At 35.8% G+C, this 15,200-nt stretch overlaps 1 protein-coding gene across 2 annotated transcripts in view; it reads right to left on the bottom strand.

Moving 5' to 3' along the window:
- The window catches only part of LOC144962936 (3',5'-cyclic-AMP phosphodiesterase 4C-like), a 658,366-nt gene that overhangs the window by 561,814 nt on the left and 81,352 nt on the right, over window positions 1-15,200 (bottom strand). Inside the window, exon 2 of one of the 2 annotated variants that reach the window (XM_078896352.1) lies at window positions 11,856-12,464. In XM_078896352.1, the coding sequence (XP_078752478.1) occupies window positions 11,856-11,950 (95 nt within the window). In that variant the 5' untranslated portion in view covers window positions 11,951-12,464. Of the gene's footprint in view, window positions 1-2,354; window positions 3,198-11,855; window positions 12,465-15,200 lie in introns of those variants that run through there. The other variant, XM_078896353.1, reaches the window with a different exon arrangement.

The following is a 15,200-nucleotide window of genomic DNA, read 5'->3' on the forward strand; positions in this document are numbered from 1 at the left end:
AATTGAGAACAGTATGGCACATTATGATAGAGGGTATTGAGCTGATGATGATGTGATATCATCCAGACGGTGAAAATGATGATGATGGTAATATCTTTAATTGTTTGGAATGTATTTGTTCCAGTTTGTTTTCATTTCATAACTTTATTATCAGGTCACGTTGAAATAGAATATGATATTACATCCAGATAACAAAAACATGGTCCCCATTTAAATGGTCTACCAACTTATTTCACACACACATACACACACACACACACACTCACATACACACACGCACTCACAAACCCACGCACTCACAACCCCTACCCCCCCCCCCCTCCACACACACACACACAAACACACTACATATAATTTCATTGTATTTTCATCCTCCTTCCGTTCCACTTTCTGGCTTTCTATTAACTAGTTAACCAATGTACTCAGGAAAGACACGAGTTTCAAGGTTGAGAGTTCTTACCAAGATGAGGATAATCTAAATCGATCGATATTTGGTGGAGGAGAAGTCCCAGGTTTGAGAATTTTTACCAAGATGAGGATAATCTAAATCGATCAATATTTGGTGGACGAGAAGTCCCAGGTTTGAGAATTTTTACCAAGATGAGGACAATCTAAATCGAACGATATTTGGTGGGCGAGAAGTCCCAGGTTTGAGAATTTTTACCAAGATGAGGACAATCTAAATCGAACGATATTTGGTGGGCGAGAAGTCCCAGGTTTGAAAAGTTTAACCAAGATGAGGGGGGGGGGGAACATACCAGACAGAGAGAGAGAGAGAGAGAGAGAGAGAGAGAGAGAGAGAGAGAGAGAGAGAGAGAGAGAGAGAGAGAGAGAGGGAGAGCGAGAAACCATAACCCAAAATGTATTTGTGAAGGTTAATCCAAGCCAGGATATAATGAGCAAGAGCCAATATCATCGATAACTTTAGCTTATCGACTTTCTCGTCAATTGCAACACAATACCATCAAATATCGGCAAATCGATCGATATTTGGTGGGCGAGAAGTCCCAGGTTTGAAAAGTTTAACCAAGATGAGGACAATCTAAATCGATCGATATTTGGTGGACGAGAACTCCCAGGTTTGAGAGTTTTAACCAAGATTAGGATAATCTAAATCGATCGATATTTGGTGGGCGAGAACTCCCAGGTTTGAGAGTTTTTACCAAGATAAGGGTCATGTCGATAACTGAAGAACGAGTTTTCTGGTCAAATTTTCAAATACGTGTCTTTCTGGAGTATGGCAGTTAACGTACTCGATATAACCTCATACAAAGTTTATCTACGTCCTGACTTCCCCCTATCCTCTTATCACTTCATTTAGCCACCGGAACATTCTGTTTTACAACGATATAACACTTGGTCAGAAAATCATCATTGTATATCGAAAGACAAATGTGAGCCCGACTTGTCAAAAAGCCGTAACCCTGAGATTTCTGACAAGTCTCGGATTACAGAATGTTTGACATGTTGGGATCATCTTAAACTAACGATATATGAAATTAAAGTGTTCTGACAAAATTTTAAAACGGTCTTTTGTAATTGTAAGACAATCTTGCTCTTAGGCTGTAAGCAATCCTTCATTTCCGGCGATAATGTTGGCAATGTATTCATACGAGAGCCATTAGGGACCATATTGGTAGGATAGTGAGAGTGACCAGGATATTAGGACGCATTGGTCAAAGCTATCTGGACGTCATCTGCTAACTGCTTATCTACTGGAATGGACAATCTTCACAGATGTAGTAGTAGTGTCCTCGATATACGATCACCATCTGTTGTACCCTTGTAGGTTGCTAATGATGTTTGAGTTATTGATCGCGTTTGTGTGACGTCGAATTGCTCGGAATTCAATAATGTACAACAGACGTCGCTCATGGTTAGTCTATCTTATTAAATCATAAATCTAATAATTAAAAAACAAAACAACAACAACTACAAAAGAAACGAAATGGCCCCCACTCATCTTCAGTAAAATTTAAAATAAATAAATAAAAGGAATTAATCTCAAGAAAAGTCCAAGATAACAAATGTGTCAGCCACAGTGCGGAACGCAATGTGAGAATAGTGATAAATATTTTACTGACGAAACAAGATTCCGACAGCGGGGCCTCGAACCCGGTTTTCTCGGGTGGGGGTGCAATGCCTGATTTATTTGGTCATCCATTCCACCCCCTTCCAGCTATCAATCTATTTCCCCAAGACATCTATCTATCTATCTATCTATCTATCTATCTATCTATCTATCTATCTATCTATCTATCTATCTATCTATCTATCTATCTATCTATCTGTCTATCTATCTATCTTCGGGTTAATGGTGTATGATTATCAAAAATTAAGAATATTATGCTTACCTCACCGTCCGCCGGAAATATATGTGGGCCTTTCCTTTGACAGGTGAAGATATATCCTCCCAAGAGCTCATCCTGGCTAAGAAATGTTTCGTTTACTATGACAAGAAATGCACTCACAATACCTAAATCAAAACACCGAAAAATCTCAACACCTAACTTATGACTAAATTCTGAATTTAATGTTTTGGAGGTAATCTTGGCCTATATGTTATGCCAAGTATGCTTTATGTGAAATACAATTGATCATGTTTTTTTTATATCACTAATATAATTTGAAAGAGAATGTCTTTCATGCGATATTACATTTGTATCCAGACGAAACACGTTCTAGTCAAATCACGGCTGACACTGTTTAATAATTAATCAATGATTTGTAACAGAATGACAATTAAATGCCACGAGGACCAACCATATCGTTTCTTAAAAATTAAGAAATTATAGAAATTATCCAACTTTGTCAATTTCTATGAACGAATACTATATATCCTATAACGCATCGTCTTTCAATGTTTACACTGCGGCTTATTATGTTTGGAAACAGTCACAAAACAACACACTCACAAGGCACAACGGTTTACACAAGAATTTTGAAAACAAACAATCGCATTTCTTCTCAGTGATTATGTAGGATAAAGCCTTCATCGATGCGTGATCTCTCCAACTCGATTCTTTCTGAACTTAAAACAAAAGGATAACACACCACATCTGTTGCCGTGAACAAGTATTACTATTACTACTAGATAGAACGGTGACAGCTAGCAGTCGCGTGTAGATTAGGATGTCTGATTTCGTCATCAAAATTGTATATTATCTACGTTCATCGCTATCGCCTTTTTCAAAGTCAATCTTTAAACAAGCTTATCTGCCTTTGACCCTTTGTTGTAAAATAGAATATCTTACCGTGAGAGCCCTAATTCAATGTGTTATGCTTGTGATGTCATGTGTGTCAAATTATAAAGAAGCAAAATAATACATTAGTTACGGCAATTACGTGTGGATATGATATTTATTAATAGCATACAGAAAAAATGTAATCTTACTTCAAATGATCGACAAATACTAAATAACAATAGATTTCAATTTAATGCCATTTTCAACAAAACAAATTAAAATTATAAAAAAATAACTTTTTTTCACTTTGACTGGAAGCTTTTAATCTTTATACCGATAGAACAATTTACCAAAAGGTTTTAAGCTTAAGAATAACGTCTCAGGGTTCAGACGGATTGACAAGTGTGGGTTAATCTTAATATAATGTTACTGAATGCGATAGCACTTTTCTGGTCAAAATATATAAAGATATTTTGTCATTTTATGGCAACAGCAGGTGTGGTGCGTTTGTAGGTCGTTGATTGTGTTCTATGGAATAGTGCCGTTAAAATTTGACAGTCATTGGAAGAAACGCAATGAAAAAGCTTCCGTTAGTATTCAGCCCAACAAAAATGGTTTGCTGTTTTCTATGGTTGCTTTATGAACTTAACAGGAGTGTTGCTACCAACCTACGTGTGTTTATTTAAGTCTAACAATCTAAAGGTCATTGTGATAGTGTCGTAATAGACAAAAGCCCTTCAACAATATAAAAGACTAAATTTTCTCTATAACAACACTTAAATAAGCCCCCAATTTTTGTTTGGTTATCAAATTTGAATTGTATATAAGTATTTATTTACCCGTATAACACTCTTAACCTAAGTGCGAATTTGGCACTGCCGGTTTCTCTCCAAGTTTTCTAGCTCTGTCGTATACTTTATCCTTTCCGATCTATCAGTCGATGTTACGCCTTTCTTCATTCGTATAGCGTCCAATCAAGTGAGAAGCTTATAAATGACAAAAAAATCCCTTTATTCATCCCAATGGGGAAATATGTCTAAGGGTCTATTCCAAGGGAAGACTGAAATAACCCAGTCATCGGCCGCAGAGCAGCGCCGCAAAGTGAGCTGAGACGAGGTGACTTGCTCAAAACCACACATCGCAGTGGCGGGTGATCGAACTCAGTACCTTTCGGGTATGAAGCAAAGACCGTACAGCTGAGCCTCGCTGCCCCCAACTGATGATATCTATATTATTATCATGATTCTGTGAAATGCTTATTATAATATTTGGCTGAAGATAATCTTGCAAAAATGGCTGCGCCCAAAATATTACATTATTCACGAGGATGATAACAGTGGTTATAGATAAAACGACGGTGATAGTGATGGTGGTGGTGGTGGTGATGATGATGATGATGATGATGATTGTGATGATGGTGATAATGATGATAATTGTGATGATGGTGATAATGATGATAATGATGATCACAATGATGTTGATGGTGATGCCATTGGTGGTGGTGGAAATGGTAGTTGTAGTAGTAGTGGTGGTGGTGGTGGTTGTAGTGGGGTGGTAGTGGTTTGAGATGGTGGATGCCTTGTAAAGAGATGACTGACTATTTGCGATGGAAACGTGCTGATAGAATAGAATGGCAGCATTCGAGGGATAGCATTTAGTGAGGACCAAGGGAATTCATTCTGATGGCTTCTCACAGCTGGAGGATTGTTTCTTACTGCTTGTAATTATACAATGTAGCAGAATCCGTCCTTAGTCATTGATCACTTTCGATGTTAATATTGCCGTGTTCTGATAATGCCAGTGGCCTAAAATAAATCTAGAACAGCTTCATTTTTGTACATAATTCTGGTCGAAATTTCACCTTAAAGTATTGATTGCTTTGTGTTGTTTTTTTGTTGTTGTATTTTTTTTTTTTGGAGGGGGGGGGGGGGGGTTGTTATTTTTCTTGTTGTTTTTCCTCTGTTTTAGTTTTACTTTGCGTCCTTTTAAAATTTTTAAATGTTTTTCGCCGATCTGATTACTGATATCTAACAATCTAACACATAAAACGCGATTAAAGTTTCAACATCGTTTTTATTTATTGATTGAATTATGTCATCTGTTTAATAATATCGACCCCTCTTCATCGTAATTATTTATCATTTCCAAAACCACTGATAAAAAAAGTAACTGAAAAGAAAAGAACGCAAATAAAACGAAACAACCTTTTTAAAAAATAAAAAACCCAAAGATTCCACACTAAGGATCGGCGTTCAAATCGTTTATGAAACGGATCCCAGATCAAAACACTGTATCCAAATCAAAGTCTTCTCCATCAAAGGCATCATTTTTCAGAGCATTGAATAGGATTCTAAAGCCTGTGGATGAATAGAATCTTAAAATAAGAACTATTTTAAAAAAAATAAAGTCGGAGGATCATTCTTCAATCAGAAAAAGTTCAACACTAACCTTAAGCAGCAATTGAGAGTGGCCTGATCTTCAAGCCAGCAGTAGCATGTGGATGACTCAAATCAATATGTTCTTTTTGTGATGGCTATATTATGTTTTACTATGTGGTCATTGATTCAAGTTAGGAGATTATTACTGTAATTAATGCCAATAAAGAGTTCGTGGTGATTGGAACAGAATGTTCGTATAGAGGCGTTTCCTCTTTAAACTTTCCGCCAGATCCAAATGAACAGCTACCCACTCAATCACGGAATCGGAAATAAAATCGACTTTACCTCGCGTGTGAAACAAATGCTTTACCAACTGAACTATCGGGACCAGTCTTTGTAGGTAGAAGTTGGTAAATTGAAACATTGTGAGGGTGGAGGAGGCCCCAATGAAAGATGATTTTTTAAAAAAATGTTTGCTTTCAAGAGATATGAACTGGGTCCAGTAAGATCGCCTTGTCCTAGATTTGAATATTTCATTATACTTATCATTTTTAACATCACTTAATATTTAGTATGTCTCTATTCTGGCTGAAAAAGTAAAGCGCTTGAAATAAAATATCTTGTTAAACAACCTTGTATACATGTCTATGTGTATTCCTTATTCTATTTATAGTATACATGACTAGCATCTCCTTTGTACTGAACTCTCCCTGAATTCACTTGTGTTTAGAGATTGAACATATTCAAGACTGAGTGAAACAGGTCATTTGTATTCGATTCCGAGGCATCATTGTTAAACCACAATTGTCCTTTCAACAACAAACATGTCCAGACTACATTAGCATGATCGTATCTAAACAATGCAGATCAAAAACAATTCTCATTCAATCATAGTTCAAATGGAAATTGGAAGGAAATAAATCTTGATGTGTCTTTTCTTTTTTCGATAACAACAACAAAATAATTCTCTTTCAAATCTTGGTCTGACCAAAACAAAATCCTGACATTTTCAATTTCGCAATGGGAAATTAAAGTTCCTTTCTTTTTGTGTAGCTATTATTACGAGAGAATGAATTCTTTCATTTTAATGAGGAGAAATACCTGAATAATGATTTTATAGTTAAAAGGCAGGAACTATTCAAATTGAAGTTTCATCATCTCTTTGGCATTTTCTATCAGTCGTGAATATAATAATCTCAATCAACTCTAATGATATTCTGCTTTTGTTAGCGGAATCCCAGCTTGGTTTTTTTTTTTATCATTATCATTTTCTTCTCTTAAAGGAGAGATTTGTGCCTTTGTCTGAAATTCAATAATATTTCTGTGTTGCTATCCTATAATATTGTTAGAATAGGGAGACGAAACAAAGTACCGACGGCAATACTCTGGCTGGGTAAGTCTATTCTTATGGAGAGGATAAGGATAAGGGCCCCAAATCGGAAATCATGTAACTTTGGTCAAATTCTAGTATAATGACAGCACGTCTCTCTTACTGTCTGTCTGTCTGTCTCTCTCTCTCTCTCTCTCTCTCTCTCTCTCTCTCTCTCTCTCTCTCCCCCCCTCTTTGTGTGTGTGCGTGTCTCTCTCTCTTTCAATATATAAGTGGCCGAGTGGTTAAGGCATTCACTGTGATCCCGATGACCCGGGTTCGAGCCCCGCTTCATGCACTTTCGTTTTTTTTCCTTGAGCAAGATTATTAACCCCCAATTTGCTCACTTGGACAACATGGGTGATTCCTGTTGACATGGGTGATTCCTGTTGTTTGATGAATTATCTATATTCCTTCGTGGAATGCATAGGCGACGATGTCTTATGATATCGTGGCGCAAAAGGCATAATTATATATATATATATATATATATATATATATATATATATATATATATATATATAATTATCTTCCTCCCTGACCATCTTTCTACCCCCCCCCTCCCTATCTTTCTCTCTAATTACCGATATTTTTATCAATTTATCTATCTGCCTACCGACTTAGATGTCAGTCAATAGTCATAGCTATATATCGGTCTACTTACCAACATACCGACATATCGATCTGTCTATCTATCTATTCTATTCTACCTTATTTCTCACACTCCACCTCATTTCGATTCTCATTTATTTTCTTTTATCCCGAGTTTTCTCTGCCCGACAACCTCCTTCGCTCTTACTTTCTCATCTAGATTCTCCTTTTCAGAATAAGGCTACGGACAGATTAAAATCAGGGAATGAAGGAATGGCGTGATACTGAGTAGAACGGGGAGTAAACACTGAATTGCCAGCTGTTGAAGATGTGAGTTTGTGTTTGTGTGTGTGAGAGGGAGTGAAGGACACACACACACACACACACACACACACACACGGAGAGAGAGAGAGAGAGAGAGAGAGAGAGAGAGAGAGAGAGAGAGAGGGGGGGGGGGGGGGGGGGGGAGTCATTCACTTTATATGGAGCGACGGCCATTCAAAGTACTCAAACCTTTTTCAAGTGGCGACAGAGCCATAAGCAACCCTTAGCATGGAAGACATGCCTCATATAAATGTGAAAATAGATTCTTCTTTTTCGACAAAGACATCTTTTCTACCAGAGTGACGTAAGGAAATATATGTAATGAGTTTTCCAATATCTCAACATCGCGTCACCGGTATCGGAACTCGAATCAGGGACCCACAGGACTATAAAATCATAAAGAGGGCCAGTAACTAATACTAACCAACCGGACTAAATTTCATTATAATATAGGGATTACAATGCTATTCTTCCAGTCTCTGTGGTCTGATAGCTGTGACCCAGCCCTCAAAAATAGTTTTTAGTCGTTTATCCCCCGAAAAAAAATCAGTATTTTGCTAGAAAATTAAATACGGATTGGTTAAGATGACTCTCGATTGACCAGACAACAAATGACCCCCCCCCCCCCAAAAAAAAAAAAAAAAAAAAAAAAAAATCCCCCAAAAAACGAACAATTAAACTTGAAATTTGAAAACTCATGATTTGGAATACAGTGATAGGAAATTGTAAAGGAATGAACAAGTGTGGACGGCCCAACAATAATGAGGAGAGCTAAATCATCTCTCATGTCTTTTCTACGACAACGTTAGTTGAGGTGAAGCGAAGGTTTAAAAACAAATATATAGTAATACAAACGCTTGAATAAAATCCCGCTGATATGACTGAAGGCCGGTTATGACATTGACTCAAAATCTCCAGTGAAGCAGATTGTGAAGAGATTAAAATTGTCTTAGTTGTGTCTAGGTTTTTTAAAACATTCATTTCAATCCTCACGCAGTCAGAATCGTATTTTCTTTTATTTTATAATGTCAAACTAGCGATATAGCATGCTTGTTAAGGAAATCTATGAGGCAAGAAAAATAAAATTAATCAAGAAATTAAAAATAAACAGGAAATCGACCGGTCTGGGCTGATTTAAGTTATCTTTGACGCCGACACTTTAAAGAATAATAATTCTGTTTAAAAAGGTACGTGTCAATTGTTTTTGTCTGCCTTTATCACGTGGAAAGTTCTAGGGTACGTCGTTCTTGCATTACGGGGAGTATAAATAAGAGCGGTTACTCCATGAATTCCGTGACAGGACGCAATAACGCACTCGTAAATAATTTGAGTTATCTCCCCTGTCATCCACCGAATCGATTGCAGGAACAACTGCAAAGAACAATATATTCCTATTTGATGGGTCTACATAGCTTTGCAACTAGTCACTCTACGTCGCTTATCATAGAATCATTACAAGCCCAAAGTCAAGCTTTGCGCAACGCATTGACAATTGACAATAAGTCGGAAAATGTGTAGTTTAAGACGTAATGCATGAACCAGAAATCTAGGGAATGAGACCGTAAATCAAATGGTTCAAAACTCCTCCTTCATCTCCTACTCCTCCTTCACCTCCTACTTTTTCTTCTCTTACTCCTCCTCCTCCTCTTCATATTACTCCTATTACTCCTATTAATCCTCCCATACTAATCCTCTACCTCACCCTCTCCCTCTTTCTTCGTTTCATCGTAACGAATTTGACTATTTTACTGTGGCTGATAATAAATAGTCACAAAGAGATCATCATATTTTCAGTTATGATAGTCCAAGTTCACGTTCAAGAGTTTATGTATTTAGGCCACTGGTCAATAACCAAAACATCTCTCTGAAAAAATAAAGGAATAACATTCTTTAACTCTCACCTTACCGATAATTTTCAGTATTTTCCCAAAAATGGCAGGCTTACCCAGCAGAAAAATGGATTTTTTAAAACTCAAACAATCACTCTACAAAACAACTTTATCTTCTTATTAACTAAACTAAGATCACAGTGATGTACTAAATAAATCTGAATATTGGGTCACGCATATTGCAATGAAAATACCCAAGCCTTGTTAAATTGAATAATAAAAGTCAATATTATAAAATAAATTTAAAACATAGTATTATAATATAACTATTTTGTGTGTGTGTGTGTGTGTGTGTGTGTGTGTGTGTGTATAAACCGAATATATTGCATGGAGGAGTTAATACATTGTTTATTATTCAATAAAAATTTGAACCAATTCACAGCAATATCATCAATAAAGCTTTGCCTTGATTTGTCGTCGTTAATCGAAATATAATACTGTTTTCCTAGATTGTATCACTTGGGTTCTCACAGGATAAAATAGTTGCACATCGTCATTTTGTTTTGATTACAATTCGGATTTAAAAACTACATTTTATTGTTTAATTTTAGTTGGAACAGTTGTTCGGATAATAAACAATTCTTACACTATTGTTTTTTGGAATTCCGGACGTGTTCCCAACAGCTGCACGAACTTGATAGTGCGCGTTGGGAACTAAGTTCAAATTCCAAAAGATTGTAAGAAATCATTTATTCTACCCTTAAATTGATTTCAATTTCGTCTTTTTGAAGAAAAGACATCTTCAAAAACATTTAAATGATACTTCTTTTTAAAGAATCTGATCTTTAGTGAAATTCAACGATTTGTATTCTGGCGTCATAAATTATATTTGTAAACATGATATTTAGGGAGAGGGGTGGAATAAAAACTATTTTTTCACCCAGGAGTCCCTCCTATAATATTGCATGTCTGCTTTTCTACTAATACAATCATCAAAGGAGACACCCATCCGTGTGATTTCCTATTGGCAAATAATCCGAGGCAAGGCCAACGTACACCATACATGGTTAATATTCCACAACATGAACGTAAAGCCACAGAGACAGCAAAGGTGGACCAATATATACTTCCGCGGCCCATGGGGAACGTTTCCCTCTTCTTGGAAGGGGGGGGGGGGGGGGGGGGGGGGGGGGGGGGGGGATCTCCTCCTTGCCCTCTACTCAAAATATAATATTGTGTGTGCTTGAATATTAAAAACAAAACAAATCAAAATCGCTCTTTTATATATATAGCAATATCCGCTGAATGTGCTCAAGGCGCTTTACAAAGGGTCTCTGGTCAACAGCAACACTTAACATGTAGGACGAGACGACATGATGCCTGATATTACTAATTTTATTTTCGACAAAGACAGCGCTGTTAACGACCCGGTAACATTTTAAGCCTTAATACGGTGAGAGAATGTGAGTAAAGACCATTTCCAGGGACTCAACTATGCGCCGCTCAGGCGAGTGTCAGTCCAACAATAGACCACATAGTCACATGTATAATATACAGGTAAAATGTGACCAACCGTTTTAAAGGTTTATGTTGGAATTATATTGAAGTTGAAAATTGAATTTAGGGTAAAGAAGAGAAAAAGAAAAGAGATTTGGATTAAGTTTATATTTTATTCGAAAGAATGAATGTAATTTCATTTTTTAACCAGTTAACTGTCGTACCCTGAGAAAACTCGTATTTACAAATTTGGCCAGAAAGCTCGTCCTTCAAATATCGATCGATTTAAATTACCCTTATCTTGACAAATACTCTCAAACCTGAGACTTCGCGAAGGCTAGTTTGAGTCCCTCTCTGAGCGGAGAATAGTTGAGTACTTGGAAAAGACTTTTTACTCACATTCTCTGATCGTACTCGGGTGTAAAATGCGAAATCGGCCATTAACAGCTTTGTCTGTCTGAATAAAATTGTAATCTTGCATAACAGTCGTCATATATAAATTATAATATATATATATATATATATAATATATATATATATATATATATATTCTTATTCTTCTATCGTCCTACATGTTAAATATTGACGTTGGTCAGGGACCCCTTGTTAGTGCTTCGAGTATGTTTAGTGGATATTGCGCTATATAAAAACTGGAGTTATAACTTTTGTAATAGGTACTTACCGGACGTTAGCCAGAGTGTGTCTCCGTAAATTCCGCCTTGCCACTGAAGGAATTTGGAGTTCGCTGAGTATATCTTCTTGCTCGTCTTTCTCCATCGTCAAAAATATCAACGATTATGCTCCAATACAACGATATAATTATAATCCAAGAATTACAAGAATCAGAAGATGCAGCGTTAGGACACTGTTTTTGGGTTTAACCAAAAATTATTTTATCCAAAGAGAATTAAACACTAATATCAACTAATTACTTTTCTAACTGAACACACGGGAAGAATTAGAAAACGAGAAGAATATTATTATTATTATGTCCTGGCCTTTTTTTTTTATTAAGGCGGGCGTACTCAACGCATGGGAAGAGTATACGTCTGTTTGTAATTGTTGATGGGAGGAAATGAATCTTAGCAGTAAAAAAGCTTTCGTCATCCAAATAATAAGAGAAAAGTGAAAATAGGCAGGATTACTGACAGCTGTGGTCGTATCAGGCCTGTCATAATGTTTGTGATGATAATAATAATAACAATATCGTTTTGTATAAGGGTATGCTGGATTTTCTCATAGTGGTTATTGCTATGAAAAAGCATTCATGTCTAGATCGTGGAAGGATAAACTGTAAGCAAATAATTAAATATTCACTTTTATATATTCTAACAATTCCAGGTAAAGATTAATAAAAATTTAAGTGCATCTATATTCTGAATAACACAGATAGAAATCATTTTAAAAAATAAATTTAAAAAACAAACAAAAAATAAAACAAAACAACACAACATAATATAAAAGGCCTTACAATGCGCTCAGCAAGCATGCGAATAAATGAAACCTTTACAGTATTATCTGTGGAATGGATCACTACCCCTAACCTAAACAACCAATTCACGTGATAACGGTATTTTATTTTTTAACAGCCGTATTGTATTTAGAATAATATCCAACCAATGTCGCCATAAACATGTTAAATGGGAAAGGCGGGCGGGAAGTGACAGATGTTGTTTAAGGGAATACGGATCCAATAATTTCAATAGAGAAACCTTTATTTGAAAAAAAATACATTAAAATTTTTTTTTTCAGAAAACAATACATACAAACTAATATCGACTTCAGATAAACAAAATCAGCTGTCCTTCTTGCCAGAGTAATTTTGTAATCGCCACCGCAGCGGCTTTTCCGCTTTCGATCATTTACTTTTCACCTGCTGGCAAAAAAAAAAGGCCTCCGACAAAAAATGGACGGTTGATTTTGTTTGCCACGCGGCTTCTGTCTGTGAGTATCCTTGTGAAACTCCCACAGTCTTACATTATTGTTACTTCTTTTCTGGTGAAAATGATAATGAAATTTAATGTGTCAAAAAGGCTTCTGTTTGTAAGTCCATTAAGTAATTTTCATAGCCTCTTTATCATTGTTACTTCTTTTCTCCAAGTGTACGATAATAAGTGTGTAAAAAATAGGCATCTGTTTTAAGTACCCTTAAGTAACTTTCATAGCCTCTTTATCATTGTTACTTCTTTTCTTCACGAATACGATAATAAGAATGGAAAAAGGCTTCTGATTTCAGTTCGCTTATGCAACTTTTCATAGCCTTTACACCAACGTTACTTCTTTTCTGGTGAAAAGGATGGTGATTTCCACTCGGTTGAAGTAAAATATTATATATCCTACATCTAAAGGGCTTTAAAAATACTCCCTTCCGCAAGGCACCGCAAGATGGCGTCGCCTAAGAATTCGATGAAGAAATATAGTTAATCCGTCATACAAAAGTTTGATATCTACAGGAATGATCCGTCTGGTCATAATGATAATGAGCTGATATGATATTTATACTTTGCTCAGTGAAGTAAAAAAAAAGATTCTCCATTCTTCAAACCACTCAGCCTTCGTGCCCCATGAAAAACAAAACCACAATAAACCACCATGAAACAAGATTTTGATATCATTAAATATCAATTTAGGTTTTCATTCCTTGATGGATAATTCCCTTGTCCAAAATGGAACACACATTGAGAAAATGACACCATTCAATGAAATTAAAACATCAATTCTGTGAATAACGAAAAATTATATGGATAATATTACGGCCTTCAGTAAATCAATCCACTCACCCTCTTACTTAAATTCGTAATATTACATTACTCATAGAACAAAGTCCTTAAAAACAAACCATTATGTATATTGACGAATGTATCAAATTTTCAAAATAAATGACACCTCTATTTCCGTTCATTGAAATTATAACATGGTCGCACGCAAACAAAACACAATTCAATGAATATTTGCACGAATTAAACTGCTTTGATGTAAAAGAAAGCACGTAGTGCAAATCTAACTAATCATCTCAAATGATATTTTGTAAGAGCGAACCTGAATCTTAAAACTGAATCTTACTATGAACTAAATATTGGATTTGATTTAGACTACAATAAATGCCTCCATTAAGGATTTTTTCCAAACTTAAAGAAAAACTCAAAACTTTTTTTTCCATTTAGGTATCAACCGACGAATACATAATGCAGATCTGACATCCAAACGCCATAATGACTCTAGTTTAACATTGTTGTAATGGAACATATTTTTCGTCATTTTTTGACATTTCCATTACAACAATGAGACCATTATGAGTTGGGTTATCAGACCTGAAAATAAGTGCACGTCGCTATGAATCAATTTTCTTTATCTAATTTAAACCGACATACTACCAGAGTGACGGAGTGAGTTACAAATAAAACTTAGATACATATTTATTGTATCAAAGTTCAATATCAATTCATATGGTCTCTTCGACTTTACTAAACATTATCTAAACATTAAAAACAAAAAGCACACAGGTTATGATTCAAGAGGAAAACGTGAAATAAAAAAAAAGCAATACAATACAACACGAATTCAACAGATGAATCCTGATGCAAATCATTAAAAAATATCTGGATAGATATATCTTACAGTAAAATTAAAATCGAATTCCGAAATACAAAAGCCCATAACATTTATTCGCATTAAAGGATCTCAAAGTGTAAAACAAAGCCAATTAGAGGTTACATAATGACGAAAATTTCCACAGAATACATCTGCTGTAACAGCAGCTGGCACCGAGAACACTGTCATACCCCGAAATAAAAAACACGCATTAAAAATTTTAGCCAGAAAACTGGTCCTTCAAATATCGATCGATTAAAATGACATCCATCTCCAGCACAAACTTTCAAACCTGGGACTTGGCAAAGTCCCAGATTTAAGACGTTTTTTTTTTCCAAAACGAGGGTTATTTCAATCGATCGACATTTGAGGACACGTTTTCATGCCAAAATGTTAAATATGCGTTTTTTTTCCAGAGAACAGGAAAGCAGCCTTC

The sequence above is a fragment of the Berghia stephanieae genome, chromosome 1 (genome assembly GCF_034508935.2).
Source record: "Berghia stephanieae isolate SIO BIC M18660-M18661 chromosome 1, UCSD_Bste_1.3, whole genome shotgun sequence".
NCBI lineage: Eukaryota > Metazoa > Mollusca > Gastropoda > Nudibranchia > Aeolidiidae > Berghia > Berghia stephanieae.